The sequence below is a fragment of the Bos taurus genome, chromosome 10 (assembly GCF_002263795.3).
Source record: "Bos taurus isolate L1 Dominette 01449 registration number 42190680 breed Hereford chromosome 10, ARS-UCD2.0, whole genome shotgun sequence".
NCBI lineage: Eukaryota > Metazoa > Chordata > Mammalia > Artiodactyla > Bovidae > Bos > Bos taurus.
Window position 1 is genome coordinate 82,041,907 of NC_037337.1, and position 19,216 is coordinate 82,061,122.

A 19,216-nucleotide genomic window follows, 5' to 3' on the forward strand; every position below is an offset into this window, starting at 1 on the left:
CCACTCCAATATTTTTGCCTGCAGAATCCCATAGACAGAGGAGCCTGGCGGGCTACAGTCCATGGGGTTGCAAGGAATAGGACACGACTGAGCAACTACACAACAACAATCCATTAGTTGATGAGATCAAGATGAACTTAAATGAGCCTATTCCCTACAAGAATGTCAGTGAAAGTCATGGGGAGTCAGGGTGTATAACCTTTTAATTAATCTGATTTTTATTTTCTACAGATAGGAATTAAGCTCAGGTTAATTCTCATTTCTTGGAAAACAAATTGTAATTTAACTCAGCACCAAGGATGCCCTCCAGTCATGTTATTATAGTTCCTTGTGCTAGGGATCACAGACCCAGCTAGAGCAGCTAAGCCTGCTCTCAGATGTTGGAGGCAGGTAGCAGAATTTGCCCAGCAAACCTTTAGTCAGTTACTCTCCTTAACTGACTTGTCAAGTGCCAGAAAGTAGTTTCCAAAAGAGATGAACTGTTCTCCACTGGTATTCTTTTTCCACTCCCCTCCCCTGTGCCTCGTTGTCTGCCTGACACAGCAGCACAGAAGCTTTGGTGCAGATCTAGTCCTGAGTAGTGGCAGGTGGCCTCAGAATGGCAGTGTGAAATGTAATCAAAGAAATCAGCTCCATCTGGGGGAGGGGGCCACTTTTCATGACAGTTGAGAGAATAAATAGTCACAGGACTTTGATTTCACTAGGTATGGATTGGGATATGAAATGAAATAAATGGCCAGCTAGGTGCTAAAAATTTAAACAGCCCAAAGCTATTTCATCAGCTATGGGCAGTTCAAAACCAAACCCTTTAGCTTTTTTCCAAGTTCTCATTTCTCATGAACAGAGGAGAGAAATGGGCCTTGGGATTTGGGAGTGGAGCCAGACGCATTGGATATTAAGAGGTAGGGATGCTCCTTTTCTACGCAATACAATTTTCAGCAAGAGACCCCCCCCCCGCCCCCCCCCATACACAAAAGGGTACAGTGTCACAAGACCACGAGACATGTCCGTGAAATGAAGTCCATTCCCTCCTTGAGGTCTGTGATATGACATAGATCTGAGATAATCCTTAGAGATCTAGTTATTTAATGTTCAGGAAGATAATGAAATGAAGCCCCAGGAGGGTAAGGCTAATCCTGGGATCACAGACTGGACTCCCTGCACACCTGGTGCTTACAGACGTCACCCACAGATATGTTCTCCCTCACCCAGGCTTTGTACTCAGGGGACAAACATTAATGTGTGCTAACATTAATGTCACCCCACTCCAGCACTCTTGCCTGGAAAATCCCATGGATGGAGGAGCCTGGTGGGCTGCAGTCCATGGGGTCTCGAAGAGTTGGACACGACTGAGCGCTTTCACTTTCACTTTTCACTTTCCTGCATTGGCGAAGGAAATGGCAACCCACTCCAGTGTTCTTGCCTGGAGAATCCCAGGGATGGAGGAGCCTGATTGGCTGCCGTCTATGGGGTCGCACAGAGTCGGACACGACTGAAGCGACAGCAGCAGCAACAGCAGCAGCAACATTAATGTGTCCCTGGTTTGTCTGTTTGTGTTGAGTCAGATAATATTGTACATATGGCGGCTCCCCTTCTCCTTGTTCAGACACATCCATCTGTTCATTAGATAAGCATTCTTAGTAGGTATTCACCTTGCATTGTTACAAATGCCAAAAACTGTTTTAAACATTTGTTACAAATGTTACAAACTCTCAGAGGCTTGTTTCCTCACCTACACTCATAGAGACATGCAGAGTTTATCACCCTTGGGAAAAAATAATGGTTCCCACTCACCCTTAAAACTGAAAGTAAACAGAAGGACTGTCTTAACTGGTGGTCAGAGTAACTGGATTTCAGTCCAGAATCTTCCACTAACCAGCTGTGTGACCTTGGGCATGTCGCCTTTCTACTCTGGCCTTATCTATCCTTTTCATAAAAGGAGGATCTCAGTCAAACATGGGTGATCTGAAGCTTTTTTCCCAGTTTTACATTCTCTAACTCTCTGTGTGGCCTAGTTGCTTCAGTCGTGTCCAACTCTTTGGGACCCACCAGGCTCCTCTGTCCATGGGATTCTCCAGGCAAGAATACTGGAGTGGGTTGCCATGCCCTCTTCCAGGGGATCTTCCTGACCTAGGGACAGAACCCGAGTCTCCCACATTGCAAGCAGATTCTTTACTGTCTGAGCCACCAGGGAACCAAGTCCCTGCTGACCTCTATAGGTCACCTAGAAAAGTCTCACTGGTCAAGTGCAGTTTGAGGTGAAAATAGGTGAGGCTTTCTCTGACTCATCTGTACAAACAGCACACGTGAGGGGCTGTTTCCCAAGCTAGATGGTTCATGTGTGCCTACTAGTATGCCAGCCTCTTAAAGGCAGGGATCATATCTTTTCATCTCTGTGTTTTTCGAGCCTTCTAATGATTCCCCAAAAGGTATACTGGATGGTTGTAGAATGAGTGAAAACCAGACATTCATAAACAACTGATGATTGCACGATATCTGGTAGTAAAAGCACGAGCATTAAAGATTCACAGATAGCAAGACACAACACCAATTACCATTCAACCTGAATTTTCATGGCACTTTTTATCCCCATTTTTATTAAGCTACCCATCACTCAGTTCAGTTCAGTTCAGTTGCTCAGTCGTGTCCGACTCTTTGCGACCCCATGAATCGCAGCACGCTAGGCCTCCCTGTCCATCACCAACTCCCAGAGTTGACCAAAACTCATGTGCATCGAGTCAGTGATGCCATCAGCCATCTCATCCTCTGTGGTCCCCTTCTCCTCCTGCCCCCAATCCCTCCCAGCACCAAGGTCTTTTCCAATGAGTCAGCTCTTCGCTTGCAGAGAAGGCAATGGCACCCACTCCAGTACTCTTGCCTGGCAAATCCCATGGACGGAGGAGCCTGGTAGGCTGCAGTCCATGGGGTCACTGAGGGTCGGACATGACTGAGCGACTTCACTTTCACTTTTCACTTTCATGCATTGGAGAAGGAAATGGCAGCCCACTCCAGTGTTCTTGCCTGGAGAATCCCAGGGATGGGGGAGCCTGGTGGGCTGCCATCTCTGGGGTCGCACAGAGTTGGACATGACTGAAGTGACTTAGCAGCAATAGCAGCAGCAGCTCTTCTCTTGAGGTGGCCAAAGTATTGGAGTTTCAGCCTCAGCATCAGTCCTTCCAATAAACACCCAGGACTGGTCTCCTTTAGGATGGACTGGTTGGAACTCCTTGCAGTCCTTCCAATAAACACCCAGGACTGGTCTCCTTTAGGATGGACTGGTTGGAACTCCTTGCAGTCGAAGGGACTCTCAAGAGTCTTCTCCAGCACCACAGTTCAAAAGCATCAATTCTTCGGCTCTCAGCTTTCTTCGCAGTCCAACTCACATCCATACATGACCACTGGAAAAACCATAGCCTTTACTAGACGGACCTTTGTTGGCAAAGTAATATCTCTGCTTTTTAATATGCTATCTAGGTTGGACATAACTTTCCTTCCAAGGAGTAAGCGTCTTTTAATTTCATGGCTGCAGTCAGCATCTGCAGTGATTTTGGAGCCCCCCAAAATAAAGTCTGACACTGTTTCCCCATCTATTTCCCATGAAGTGATGGGACCAGATTCCATGATCTTAGTTTTCTAAATGTTGAGCTTTAAACCAACTTTTTCACTCTACTCTTTCACTTTCATCAAGAGGCTTTTTAATTCCTCTTCACCTTCTTCCATAAGGGTGGTGTCATCTGCATATTTGAGGTTATTGATATTTCTCCTGGCAATCTTGATTCCAGCATGTGCTTCTTCCAGCCCAGCGTTTCTCATGATGCACTCTGCATATAAGTTAAATAAACAGGGTGACAATACCCATCACTGCAACCATGTAATTAAAAGACACTTGCTCCTTGGAAGAAAAGCTATGACAAACCTAGGCTGTGGATTAAAAAGCAGAGACATTACTCTGTTGACAAAAGTCCATATAGTCAAAGCAATGGTTTTTCCAGTAATGTACAGATGTGAGAGTTGGACTATAAAAAAGGCTGAGTGCCAAATGTTCTTTGCCAAATGCTTTCAAACTGCAGTGTTGGAGAAGACTCTTGAGAGTCCCTTGGACAGCAAGGAGATCAAACCAGCCAATCCTAAAGGAAATCAGTCCTGAATATTCATTGGAAGGACTGATGCTGAAGCAGAAACTCCCAATACTTTGGCCAACCTGATATAAAGAACTGACTCACTGGAAAAAGACCCTGATGCTGGGAAAGATTGAAGGCAGGAGGAGAAGGGGATGATAGAGGAGGAGATGGTTGGATGGCATCACCGACCCAATGGACATGACTTTGAGCAAGCTCCAGGAGATGGTGAAAGACAGGGAAACCTGGCGTGCTGCAGTTCATGGGGTTGCAAAATCGGGACATGACTGATCAAGTGAACAACTCCGCAAATTACTGCAGAGGTTAGAGTACTGACTTCAAAGTAGGTTTTTTAAACCTAATTTTATTGAGCTGATTTTATGTGCCAGAAAGTGTTCTAAGAAAAGAGCCAGAACACGGGAGATAAATACAGGTTCCACATCCTTTGACAATTAGTACAAACATGACTGGGCTTCCCAGGTGGCTCAGACGGTAAAGAATCCGCCTGCAACGTAGGAGACCTGGGTTCATCCCTGGGTTGGGAAGATCCCCTAAAGGAGGGCATGGTAACCCACTCCAGTATTCTTGCATGGAGAATCCCCATGGACAGAGGAACCTGGCTGGCTACAGTCCATGGCGTCCAAAGAGTCGGACACGACTGAGCCTGAGCGACAAAGCACGCACACACAACCAGTCTCAAGTCCCAAGGGGACACCAGCTTGCCGGAACTAAATGGCTCGCACTCGAATTTCCGGGGGGAAGCTTGAGTGTGTTACTACGGATCTATTGCTTTTGCCTGCCGGAGATCGATCTTAGAAAGACCCAGCACTGGGAGGCTAAGGAAAAGAGGTGAGTCAAGGACGTCTTCGTAGTGGAGCTACTGAGATTCGGGAGGCCACGCTGGGCTTGTTTGGCGTCCAAACGACTCGGACAGTTCAGTCATGTTCGGCTACGCGGTGAGGCGCGCCCTGCGCAAGAGTAAGACCCTTCGCTACGGAGTTCCCATGTTGGTGAGCGCAGTGGAGGGTAAAGTGTGTGTTAGAGGCGGGTGGGGATGAGGGATTCCGAAAGGGTGGGACCTCAAGATTGGCTGGGACGTCAGTGAGGTGAACTTGTAATGTGTGAGGGGAGGAACCGCAACCTGCGCTAGAATGTGGCCGGCCTTTCAGTTCAGTTCAGTCGCTCAGTCGTGTCCGACTCTTTGCGACCCCATGAATCGCAGCACGCCAGGCCTCTCTGTCCATCACCAACTCCTGGAGTTCACTGAGACGTCCATCGAGTCAGTGATGCCATCCAGCCATCTCATCCTCTGTCGTCCCCTTCTCCTGCCTTCAATATTTCCCAGCATCAGGGTAGTTTCCTAGTCACTCCCCGCGCTGGTAGTTCGACCTCAGGTCCTTGTCTGACCTTTGGTAGTTAACCTGGATGTGCTTCTGAACCAGATTTTAACCCGAACCAGGCTTTAGCTAGAGCCTGGATGATTACTAAACTCCCATTCCCCGGCCCCAACCTCCCGTCTGCCACGCTACAGCTTGAAGATAACTCTGGTCATCGAAACTAGTTATATTCACTTAATTTAACTACAGTTTTGGGCATCCTCAGATTTCAGTTTACTAGTTTGTGAATTGGCTTAATTCTTCCAGGGTTGTTATGAGTTAAAAAAAAAAATCCTTGTGAGTTAAATGTAGCACAGTGTAGCAGCCCTGCAAAGATAGTCGCTGCATTATGGTTGGTATTTTTAAAGCACATTGCAAGTAGTTTTGGCATTTCTTTGTTTGTATCCACTCCTACATGGAGTTCTCAGAAGATCCTGTTCGTCTTGAAGATTCAAGTTAATGCTTAATACTTAACACCAACCGGAGTTGGAATCCAGTGAAACCACACTCTTTCTTTTCTGTTTGACCTTGGCAAGGTATTTTGTTTCAACAAGCCTTGATGTCATAGTAAATGAAATAATATAAATAAAGCAGGTGAACAGTTTTTAAATAGTTTATTACTTTGATAAGAATTTGGTACAGGAAAAGTTACCAGATTTTGCATTTAACCAGGACTATAAAGCAAAGTAGTGACCTTAGAAAAGTAATGTGTTTTTTAGTTCATCTTTGATGAATGTGGATTCTTTTTAATCTTTAAAAACTCCTTTTTATCTTTTTAAAAGTTTAAAGAAAATCATTTATGAGACAATGCAGAATTATATTTGTGTAGCCAACAGGGACTGTGTAAAAACTATCCTCCCTGTGGATTCCCCTGCCACAAAATAGAGGTCCATTCAGAAACATGTGATTGTCAGTGCAAGTTGAGGTCACCTGCATGTCCCACTGGAAGATAGTTTAGTTTTGTTTGTTATCTTTCAAAATCATCAACGCTAAGCTCTTAAAACCACTAGTATTAAAGTACCTTCTAGGAACTCCCTCATTTGTTTTATTTCTTAGACAAGACTACCACAGTAGACTTCTTCCTAAGTGTATTTCTCTATACTGGTCTCTGTGTCTATACTGGATCTGTGCTACACTGGACCTAGGTCTATACTGTTTCAAAATGTGGGTCCTCTGTTAACTATATGGACCTTTGTCCACAAAGTGGTCTCTCTGCTTTTTAGTACACTGTCTAGGTTTGTCATAGCTTGTCTCCCAAGGAGCAAGCATTTTTTAATTTCATGGCTGCAGTTACCATCCATAGTAATTTTTAGAGCCCAAGAAAAAGTCTGTCACTGTTTCCATTGTTTCCCCATCTATTTGCCATGAAAGGATGGGACCAGATGCCATGATCTTTGATTTTTGAACGTTGTGTTTTGAGCCAGCTTATTAACTCTCCTTTTTCACCTTCATCAAGAGGCTCTTTAGTTCTCCTTCGCTTTCTGCTATAAGGGTGGTGTCAACTGCATATCTGAGGTTATTGATATTGGAATAACCTTGATGGAAAAGTCTCATTGGAATATCTTAATTCCAGCTTGTGCTTCTTCCAGCCTGGCATTTTGCATGATGTACTCTGCATATAAGTTGAATAAGCAGGGTGACAAGATACAGTCTTGACGTACTCATTTCCCAATTTGGAACCAGTCTGTTCCATGTCCAGTTCTAACTGTTGCTTCTTGATCTGCATACAGATTTCTCAGGGGGCAGGTAAGGTGGTCTGGTATTCCCAGCTCTTGAAGAATTTTCCACAGTTTGTTGTGATCCACACAAAGGGTCCTAGACAAGTAACTAATTCTGTAGGGGAAAATATTTAACTCAGTTCTCTAAAACCCAGCAGTACTAGAAAGAGCTCAAATGATGCATGGTCTTCATCATGTATCAGTTGGATATTCCATATTTACTATATTACCATGCCATAATTATTATAGCATACTACTATACTTAAAGTTGAAATTATTTTGTCTCTTTGTTGTCGTCGTTCATTTGCTCAGTCGTGTCTGACTCTTTGTGACCCCATGGACTGCAGAGTGCCAGGCTTCCCTGTCCTTCTCCATCTCTTGGAGCTTGCTCAAATTCATGTCAGTTGAGTTGCTGATGCCATCCAACTATCTTATCTTCTGTCTCTCCCTTTTTCTGCCTTCAGTCTTTCCCAGCAGCAGGGTCTTTTCCAGAGTCGGGTCTTCACATTGAGTGGCCACAGTATTGGAGATTCAGCTTCAGCATCAGTCCTTCCAATGAATATTTCAGGGTTGATTTCTTTTAGGACTGACTGGTTTGGTCTCCTTGCTGTCGAAGGGACTCTCAGGAGTCTTCTCTAGCACCACAGTTTGAAAACATTAATTCTTTAATGCTCAGCCTTCTTTGTGGTCCAACTCTCACATCCATACATGACTGCTGGAAAAACCATAGTTTTGACTAGGTGGACCTTTGTCAGCAAAGTGATTTCTTTGCTTCTTAATATGTTATCTGGGTTTGTCATTGCTTTTCTCCCGAGGAGCAAGCATCTTTTAATTTCATAACTGCAGTGTCCACAGTGATTTTGGAGCCCAAGAAAATAAAGTCTGTCACTGTTTCCATTTTCTCCCCATCTATTTGCCATGCAGTGATGGGACCGGATGCCATTATCTTAGTTTTTTTAATGTTGAATTTTAAGCCAGCTGTTTTACTCTTTTTTTCTTTTTTTTTAATCTCTTACATAAATGTTAGTGCTTGCTTCACAAGAACAACAAACAGAAGAGGACTTAGAGTCCCAGGTATAGGCTAACAGTACTCTCCTTCCCTTCTTCCCCAAACCACTTGGAAAAGAGAATATATTTGTTGTTTCAATTTGTGCACTGCCCATTTAGTCCCCAGAATTTACCTTTCTAATCTGACCAGTCATTACTGGTTTCTGCATACTAAAATGCAGACCATTTAATGTCTGAAGATGGTTTTAGTATATTCATTGTTTGGAAACTATCATCACAGTCTAATTTTAAAACATTTTCATCACCCTAAAGGAATCACCAAACTCACTTGTAGCCGCTTCCTGTTCTCCTCTACTGTTCCGTCTTAGGTAACCACTAATCATCTCTATATAGATGTAATAGAATAATACAATTTGTGGTCTTTTGTGAGTGACTTTGTTCACTTAGCATAATGTTTTGAAGGTTTATTCATCTAACATGTATCAAAGTGTCATACCCTTTTAGTGACTAGATAGTATTCGATCAGTTGGAATATTTATTGTCCATTGATAAGCATTAGTTGGGTTTTTTTTTTTCATTTCTTGGCTATTATGAATAACGGTGCTATGAACATTCATGTACAGATTTTTGTATAGATGTGTTTTCATTTCTCTTGGATAAATGCCTACTAGTAGAATTGCTGCATCATATGATAGCTCCATGTTTAACATTTTGAGGAACTATCAAACTGTTTCTCAAAAAGTGCATCATTTTACATTCCCCCCAGCAACATATGAGGCTTCTGATTTTTCCACGTTCTTATCAACAGTTGTCATTGTCCACTCTTTAAAAATAAACCCTTACAAGGAGATGTGAAGTGGTTTTGATTTTCATTTCTCTCCTGGTAGCTCAGCTGGTAAAGAATCTGCCTGCATTGCAGGAGACCCTGGTTTGATTCCTGGATTGGGAAGATCCCCTGAAGAAGGGATGGGCTACCCTCTCCAATATTCTTGGGCTTCCCTGGTGGCTCAGACAGTAAAGAATCCACCTGCAATGTGGGAGACCTGGGTTCGATCCCTGGTTTGGGAAGATCCCCTGGAGGAGGGCATGGGAACCCACTCCAGTATTCTTGCCTGGAGAATCCTCATGGACAGAGGAGCCTGGCAGGCTATAATCCATGGGGTCATAAAGAGTCAGACACAACTGAGCAACAAAGCACAGCACAATGACTAATGATCCTTTCTTACAATTGATTATTGGTTATCTGTATATCTTCTTTGAGGAACTGTCCAAGTTTTTTGCCCATTTTTAAGAGAATGTGTTTTTCTTTATATTGGGCAGAGGTTTCCTTAAACACCTGGATTCAGTAAGTTTCCCAGTCTTTGTCAAGGGGCTCTGTGTGCTAGATTGGGCATTCCTTCAATACTCAGGCAGGTTACAACTCTGCCTTAAAGTTTTACTTATTTGCTCAGAGCCTCAAAGTTAGCCATTGTTGAGTGTGTAGGATCTTCTCAGAAATCTCCTGTACTTACACACAGCTATTGGCACGTGGACCATTCTGTTCATATGTATGTGTAACCTAAAGTAGGATCTGGCTGCTTGCAGCTCAAAAGCCAATAAAAAAAAGTAGTTAGTGGAAAGGAAAGGTTGCTTTATTTTGGATGCCAGCAACATGGGTGAACTATTTCAGGTCCTAAAAGATGATACTGTTATAGTGCTGCATTCTGTATGCCAGCAAATATGGAAAACTCAGCAGTGGCCACAGGACTGGAAAAGGTCAGTTTTCATTCCAGTCCCAAAGAAAGGCAATGCCAAAGAATGTTCAAACTGTCGCACCATTGCACTCATCTCACAGGCTAGCTAAGTAATGCTCAAAATTCTGTAAGTGAGGCTTCAACAGTACGTGAACTGAGAACTAACAGGTGTTCAAGCTGGATTTAGAAAAGGCAGAGGAACCAGAGATCAAATTGCCAACATTTGTAGGATCGTTGAAAAAGCAGGAGGGTTCCAGAAAAGCATTTATTTCTGCTTTATTGACTACACCAAAGCCTTTGACTATGTGGATCACAACAAACTGTGGAAAATTCTTCAAGAGGTGGGAGTACCAGATCACCTTACCTGCCCCCTGAGAAATCTGTATGGAGGTCAAGAAGGAACAGTCAGAACCAGACATGGAACAGCAGAGTGGTTCCAAATTGGTAAAGGAGTGCATCGACGCTATATATTGTCACCCTGCTTATTTAACTTATATGCAGAGTACATTGTGTGAAATGCTGAGTTGGATGAAGCACAGGCTGGAATCAAGATTACCATTTAGTTGGTGTGCTTTTACTTTCTCGTATACTAAGTGTATAATCTTTCCTTGGTTCATAGGTCTTTTATAAGAATTAACTGATACAGTGATTGTGATGTGGTATATAAACCATAGGATCAAGTACAGGTATAAATTAGTGATTTTGGTATTTTCTGATATGCTAAAATGTTTCCCAGTGATAGTATATACTACATCTGCTCTGAAAAGATGAATGGTAACTCACCAGGAAGAATAATCTATAGGATTTTGTATAATCTGCCACCCTTGGCATTTAGATAAGTAATATATAGATATGCTGAATTCTGCCCTTCTATTTTAATTGTTTCTCTGTTTTGTTTCAGTTGCTGATTGTTGGAGGTTCTTTTGGTCTTCGTGAGTTTTCTCAAATTCGTTATGATGCTGTGAAGATTAAAGTAAGAACTCTCTTTGGAGTTTGACATGTATATATGTATATTTTGGTTTATGAGACATGGATACTTAAAATACTAAGCTGTCTGAATTTTATCTCGCTTTTTTTTAAAAATATTTATTTATTTATTTGACTGCACCGAGTCTTAGTTGCAGTATGTGGGATCTATTTCCCTGAGCAGGGATTGAACCCAGGGCCCCTGCATTGGGAGTGTGGAGTCTTAGCCACTGGACCACCAGAGATGTCCTTATCTTGCTTTTTAAGTCTGATGAATGATCTTTGGGCTCTTTTATAAAACATTTCTTTAAAAATTATATGTATATATATTTAAACTTTTTATGTATTTATTAATTTTGATTGTGCTGTGTCTTTGTTGCTGTGCAAGGACTTTCACTAGCTGCAGTGAGCAGGCGCTGCTCTCAGTTGTGGTGCACGGCTTCTGTTGAGCACAGGTTCTAGAGCATGTGTGGCACATGGCCTTAGTTGCTCCACAGCACGTGGAATCTTCCTGGACCAGGGATTGAACCTGTGTCCTCTGCTTTGACAGGCAGATTCTTAACCACTGGACCACCAGGGAAGTCCTATACAATTTTTAAAGATTACTTTCCATTTAGAGTTATTACAGAATATTAGCTATGTTCCCCATGATGTGCAGTATATCCTTGAGCTTGTCGTACACCCAGTAGTTTATACTTTCCATCACTTTACCCCTGTATTGCCTGTCGCCTCCCCCTACTGGTAACCACTAGTTTCTTTCTGTATTTGTGAGTCTGCATCTTTTTTGTTGGGCTTTCCTGGTGGCTTAGATGGTAAAGCATCTGCCTGCAATGTGGGAGACCCAGGTTCGATCCCCGGGTGGGGAAGATCCCCTGGAGAAGGAAATGGCAACCCACTCCAGTACTCTTGCCTGAAAAATTCCATGGACGGAGGAGCCTGGTGGGCTACAGTCCATGGGGTCGCAAAGAGTCGGACACAACTGAGCGACTTCACTTTCTTTCACTTTTCCTTTTCGTTATATTTACTAGTTTGTTGTATTTTTTTAGATTCCACGAATGCATGGTATTTGTATGAATATGTGGAGAAAGAGACGTAGATAATGGATTTACAGGGGTCTTTTTTATAGTTTGCTTTTATCATAGGACTAGTTTGTTTGCTGTATTTGTGAGTCTGCTTCTTTTTTGTTACATTTACTAGTTTGTGTAATTACTACCAAATTCAGGTCTGTTGTTACAGAAGAATTCTGGTTAATTCATTCAAAAGTATGTAGCTTTTGTTTGTGGCACACATCTGATACTTGTTTTTTTCCCAAGTACAGTTAACTCTGAAACAACAGAGGTTTAGACTGTGCTGCTCCACTGGTACCGTGGACTTTTTTTCAGTAAATACTACAGTACTTTACAATCTGCAGCTGGCTGAATCCATGCATGTGGAACCCACAGATATGGCGGGCCAAATGTATATTTATTGAGGAAAATCCTTATATAAGTGGACTCTCAACAAACTTGTGTTGTTCAAGAGTCAGCTGTATTTCATTAGCAGACCTCAGTAATGTTGGTGGGAAAGTAGAGTATTGAAAGCTTATTCAGTTTTTTCAGTTAACCTTATGGTTTAAGAGAAATACCAACTCAAGCTAGTGTTAAAGACAGTAAGTATTAGAATAAATGTTAAATTAAAAAGGAATATATGGTTTCTGTGAGGGAATAGACCAGTTATCAACTGAGTTTTAAAGTTTCTGTTAGCATCCCAATTATTTTATTAGGGACTTTTTGCCCTTTTGCTCTAAGATGAAAGTTATAGTAATCTGACTTTTGGAAATGGGATGTCATATACATATTTGAAAAATAATTGCATATTTGTCATGAGTTTATCATGTCTTAGATCCTACAGATAAAGATTCAAGAAACTGGTTCTTATAAAGCTTATAGCATAATCAAGGCTGTGCTGTGCTATACTTAGTCACCCAGTCATGTCCGACTCTTTGCGACCCCATGGACTGCAGCCCACCAGGCTCCTCTGTCCATGGGGATTCTCTCAGCAAGAATACTGGAGTGGGTAGGCTATCCTTTCTCTAGGGGAACTTTTGACCCAGGGAATCAAACTGGGGTCTTCTGCATTGCAGGCAGATTCTTTACCAGCTGAGCTATCCAGAAAGCCCCATAATCAAGGTTGGGAGACTTCTAATATAAAAATGTATCCAAACATACAATATAACAATGCCTAGTGAAATGCTAGATTAGAATTTTACATAATACATTGCTAGAACTTCAAGGAGAAATATATAGTTTAGATTTGGGAAACGGATACCAGAGGTCTGCTAGAGGTATCAACCTTTGAATTAAGGCTTTAAAAATTATAAGAGTTAAATGATAGCTAAATGATGAAAATGATTAGTATTATATAACATAGAGGGGCTGTTGGGCATATGGTCAGATTTTCAGTTTAGAACTCTCTGGCAAGAGTACAGGATGGATGGAGATTAGGGGAGCAAGATAGGAGGGAAGAGAGTGTTTCAGCTGGAGATAGAGAGACCTGTTAAGATACTTTGGCAGTAATATAGATGAACAATACTGGAATCTGAAGTAAAACATTGGCAGTGACAATAGAAATGAATGGATTCTAAAAGAATTTGTAGCAGCAAGTTGATAGTGATATATGCAATATTAAAATCTAAATAAATATGGGAAGACTTTGGTTTTAAGGACTAGGTAAATTTTCACAGCAAGGGAGAATGAGGGAGATTGCAATAACAGAAGAGGTCTAGAGGATGGGGTCAGAGTAAAGAGAACAAAGTTGAGAGAAATGAGGTTGATTGAAGTTGAGAGGATGAGATTGGTTGAGGTCTGTGGAAGGAGGCTGAGAGGACAAAGTTTAGCTGAGCAGGATCAGAGGACAAGACCTACTGAGAGTGAGAGGTCCAGGTTGGTTGATACTGAGAAGTCAGACTCTGGTGAAGTCAAGTCTCAGTGTTTAGGTAAGGCTGAGTTCAAACAAGTTTGAGAGGGTAGGGTGGACTAACTTTGAGAGGAACTGAGAAGATTGGTTGAGGTTGACAGGAATTACAAGGGTTGAGAGGCTGAGATTAAGGGAGAGTCAAGAGGGAAAATTCTTAAAGAGATGGGAATACCAGACCACCTTACCTGCCTCCTGAAAAACCTGTGTGCAGCTCAAGAAGCATCAGTTAGAACTGACATGAAACAATGGACTGGTTCAAAATTGGGAAAGGAGTACATCAAAACTGTATGTTGTCACCCTGCTTATTTAACTTAAATGCAGAGTATATCATGTGAAATCCTAGGCTGGATTCCAGCACAAGCTGGAATCAAGATTGCCGGGAGAAATATCGATAACCTCGATTATGCAGGTGATACCACCCTAATAGCAGAAAGTGAAGGGGAACTAAAGACCTTGGTGAAGGTGAAAGAGCAAAGTGAAAAAACTGGCTTAAAACTCAACATTCAAAAAACTAAGATCATGGCATCTGGTCCTGTCACTTCATGGCAAATAGATGGGGAAAAAATGGAAGCAGTGGCAGATTTTATTTTTTGGGGCTCCAAAATCACCGCAGATGGTGACTGCAGCAATGAAACTAAAAGATGCTTGCTCCTTGGAAGAAAAACTGTGACAAACCTGGATAGCATATTAAAAAGTAGAGACATTACTTTGCCAACAAAGGTCCATATAGTCAAAGCTGTGGTTCATCCAGTAGTCATGTACAGATGTGAGAGTTGGATCATAAAAAAGGCTGAGCTGTTAAGAATAGATGATTTTAAACTGTGGTGCTGGGGAGGACTCTTGAGAGTCCCTTGGACAGAAAGGAGATCAAACCAGTCAGTCATAAAGGAAATTAACTTTGAATATTCATAGAAGGACTGATGCCGAAAACGAAGCTCTAGTAGTTTGGCCACCTTATACAAAGAGCTGACTCACTGGAAAAGACCCTGATGGTGGGAAAGACTGAGGGCAGGAGGAGAAGGGGGCAACAGTGGATGAGGTGGTTGGATGGCATCACTGAATCAATGGACATCAGTTTGAGCAAACTCCAGGAGATAGTGAAGGACAAGGAAACCTGGCGTGCTGTAGTCCATGGGGTTGCAAAGAGTCAGACATGACTTGGTGACTGAACAACAGCAACTGGAGGCAGAAGGCCAAGCTTCAAAGCCAAGTTGTGCCTCTTTGACAAGTCATTCAGACTCGCTGTGTTCCATTATCCTTGCTTTGTTCAAATAATAATACTTATGTCATACACTTTTTTGTGGGTTATAGGAAATAATAAATGTCAAAATACGTGGCATACAGCAGGTGCTTGGTAAATTTTTGGCTGCCATTAGTTGTAGTAGTGGTCATAGTACTACTGAGATATTAGTTGTCATACAATTTGATAGATTGTGGAGATTCTCCAACAGTTTTGTAATCTGCCATGCCCTCTGAGCCATGCTTATATTAACTTTTTAAATTGCAGATGGAATCTAACAGACTTAAGTAACTTATGGCTGCTTTTATTTTTCTACAGATTGATCCTGAGTTAGAAAAAAAGCTGAAAATGAATAAAGTGTCATTGGAATCAGAATATGAGGTATAGTATGCTAATGTAGCAATATTCCTAGTCTGTGAATGGTTCTATCTGCCTTAAGGTAAATTCAAATTATTACCAGTCCAGAAAAAAAATTACCTTAAATATACGTTATTGGAACAACTATGTGGTTGTTTGAGAAGACAGTAAACATGGATCTGTTTTTCATATACTATGAGTAAATTCTGGATGGATCAAGAATTTAAAAATAAAAAAACCCAAAAGGCTAAAAGTACTAGGAGTAAAAAATGAAATTTCTTTTTTGTGTTCTTGAGTCAGAAAAGCCTATTTAAATGTGATGAGAAATAGAGATGTTTTAAAAGTAAATATTCAAAGATACCACCTAAAAAAAATTTGTGTAATATAAAGTCAGTAGTTAGATAAGAAATCCTAAAAATATTGTTTATCCTTATCATGATGAATTGATTAAATATAAAGAGCAAATCAGTATACAATTTCAACAACTCAGTTGGCAGTGGAAACATGAGCAAAACATGTAATGAGTTCAGAGACAAGGAAATAAATAGCATTTTTAAAACATATAAAGAGATGTTCAACTTATAATAGAAATGTTAATTCACATTATAATGAAGTGTCATTTTTCCAGCTATCTGATTAACAAAATCAAGGAGTTAATAGAATGTTTAATTACAGGATGTTGGGAAGGAGGACATTCTCCATCTCTTATCATATTTTCCCTTTTCTTTTTATGTGTGGTTCTTTTTTATTGAAATGTAGGCATTGTGAATAGTAAATATTGAAGAGACTTGTGAAGAGTGATTGATTCTCATTTTAGCAGTTCAGTTATTGGCTGGTCATTTGGAGCTTGATTTTACAATCTGTAAGGGAGGATCTGTGGAAAGGCTTTGAGGTTTCCTAAATCCCCTGAACTTTGTGGGACTCCTTCTCTGAATTGTTTTCCCGAGAGGATCTTGTCAGAGCTAAAGACTGGACCACTGTGTTGTTTGCTATTTTTGTTTTAGTTTAGTTTGAAACTGGACCGCTTTTGCGTAAAGTAATTCAGTCAGCCTTGCATCCCATCTAACAGTTATTCTTAAATTCTTTAGAGCACATATGTCTTACATTATCTGAGTGAAGGCCATTGTTCTCTCTTAAAACCTTTTTTTAACTTTGGAGCATTTCATAACTATACTTGAAGATAATTTACTCTGTTCTTGAATTAGTAGAAATTTGTTCACCTCTGTAGATTTAAACTCTTGGTAAAGCTCTAAGAGAAATTTAGAGAATCATTATTCACTATTTCCCCATTATTTTCTCTTAAACAGTATATGAGCTATGAAGGGTTTGTCTGGAAGTAGATGTTCCTTATAGTTCTTTTAGAAACCATAGAATATGAGAGCTGAAGAAATCATGCAGACCATTTGGTCTTGTCTTTTCATTATTACTTATGAGAAAATTAGTGCCCAGATAACTCAAATCACTTGCACAGGGTTATATAGCTTATTGGTAAAAGGGTAATGTTTAATATCCAAATGTCAAGGTCAATTTATATCATTTCCTCTGTCACTGGATGTAAGCTGTCCTGTGTTCTCTGTGTTTCTTTTTCTATCTTGTTCAGTTAATTATTCCAGAATAACCAAAGCACATATATGAAAGTTACTGTCAGAGTGGTGTGAGAGGATAAAGAAGTATTTATGTTCTTCCCTTTTTTCCTATTTTCATTCCTGTGCTTCAGAGGTACGGCTAACTAAAGATACAGTGATCCAAACTCTACGTGAAACTAGTCTTTATTGCCCCAGAAGGGCTTTGCTCACAGCCTCTATAGGGAATTGCTTTTCATTCTTCAGGCCAGACTCATTTCTCAGGTGCGGAACAAATCATTGTGCTATCTCTTCCTTCTAGCAGACTCTATACAGTCTCCACCTTTGGTCTCTTCCTTTCATTTACTGCCAGCACCTGTGCTAATCATTACTCTGCTGGATCAGTGTTGAGGTGAAATTTCGTTTTCTCGGATTCTTCTCTTTATGCTCTCAGAAATAAAACATGTAAATTATTCAAGAAATACAAGTCAGAATGACTTGGAACAAAGAGGAACCACCTCACATAGATCAGAATGGCGATCATTAAAAAAAATCTACAGATAAATGCTGAATCCGGTTTAGAGAAAAGATAACCCTCTCGCACTGTTGGTGGGATTGTAAATTGGTGCAGCTACTATGGAAAACAATATGGAGGTTCCTCAAAAAACTAAAAAAAGAGTTGCCATATGATCCAGCAATCCCACTCCTGAACATATATCTGGAGAAAACTATAATTCAGAAAAATATATGTACCCCTATGTTCATAGTTGCACTATTCACAATAGGCAAGACATGGAAGTAACTTAAATGACTGTTGACAAATGAATGGGTAAAGACAATGTGGTGCATATGTACAATGAAAATAAAAAAAGAATGACACCATTTGCTGCAGCATGGATGGATCTGGAGATCATCATACTACGGGAAGTAAGTCAGAAAGAGAAAGACAGATGCCATATGATACCACTTATATGTGGAAGCTAACATAAGACACAAATGAACATATCGACAAAACAGAAACAGACTCTGATATAGAGAACAGACTTTTGGCTTGCCCAGGTAGGGGCAGGTGGGGGAGGGAAGGATTGAGAGTTTGAGATTAGCAGATACAAAGTATTATATACAGAATGTGTAAACAAGAAGATCCTGCTGTATGTATAGCACAGGAATGTATATTCCATATTCTGTGATAATCCATAATCCATCATGGAAAAGAATATGAAAAAGAATGTATGTGTGTGTATGTATACGTATATATGTATAACTGCAGAACTTTTGCCATAGCAAAAATTAACACAATATTGTAAATCAACTGTAATTCAACAAAATAAATTTTTTAAAAAACATGTAGACTCTGTTCCTTTTTTAATAGTTTTATTCTGATGAGGGGAAAGATAGGCAGTAATGTCAATAGCAAGAAAAGTAAGCTTGACATGCAGTTGATTTGTTTACTAGAATTATAAGTGGGGGCCTATTGAATTCTTTCTACTCATTTATTCAGTTAGGTCCTAGCCAAACTCACAGGGCTCCTATACTAATATTTATGCTCTAATTTTTGTGGCTCTGTAGAAAATAAAGGATTCCACCTTTGATGACTGGAAAAATATTCGAGGACCCAGGCCTTGGGAAGATCCTGATCTCCTCCAAGGACGAAATCCAGAAATCCTTAAGACTAATAAGACAACTTGACCATGTTGATTCTGTTTTTACTTTTTAAATTTTAAATAAAAATGTTATCAACTGGAATTCCAACCATATACTCCTATCCAATGGAGAGAAAACTCCAGACCTGCAGAAGCCTAGATATGAGTAATTTGATGACAAGTACTCTTGATAAAAAGTCAAGTACAGGTTTGTATAAGGTCCAACTCTTCCATTTGCAAATGAAAGTAACAATGTTGACCATATATATTTTTTACTGCTCAATAAACATGTGAATACTGCTACTTAAAACAGTGTCCTTTATTCTACTCCCAACGTGCATGCATGCTAAGTCGCTTCAGTCATGTCTGACTCTTTGCAAGCCTATAGACCATAGCCCACCAGGGTCCTCTGCCCATGGGATTCTCCAGGCAAGAACACTGGAGTGGGTTGCCATTCCCTCCTCCAGAGGATCTTCTCAACTCAGGGATCGAACCCACATCTCTTATGTCTCTGCATTGGCAGGCAGGTTCTTTACCACT

At 40.8% G+C, this 19,216-nt stretch overlaps 1 protein-coding gene across 2 annotated transcripts in view; it reads left to right on the forward strand.

Moving 5' to 3' along the window:
• The window catches only part of COX16 (cytochrome c oxidase assembly factor COX16), a 40,270-nt gene extending 21,284 nt beyond the window's left edge, over positions 1-18,986 (forward strand). Inside the window, exons 1-4 of one of the 2 annotated variants that reach the window (NM_001046568.1) lie at positions 4,933-5,128; positions 10,855-10,926; positions 15,433-15,495; positions 18,603-18,986. In NM_001046568.1, coding sequence (NP_001040033.1) covers positions 5,060-5,128; positions 10,855-10,926; positions 15,433-15,495; positions 18,603-18,722 — 324 coding nt within the window. In that variant the 5' untranslated portion in view covers positions 4,933-5,059 and the 3' untranslated portion in view covers positions 18,723-18,986. Of the gene's footprint in view, positions 1-4,932; positions 5,129-10,854; positions 10,927-15,432; positions 15,496-18,602 lie in introns of those variants that run through there. The other variant, XM_005212044.5, reaches the window with a different exon arrangement.
• The last annotated feature ends 230 nt before the right edge of the window (positions 18,987-19,216 follow it).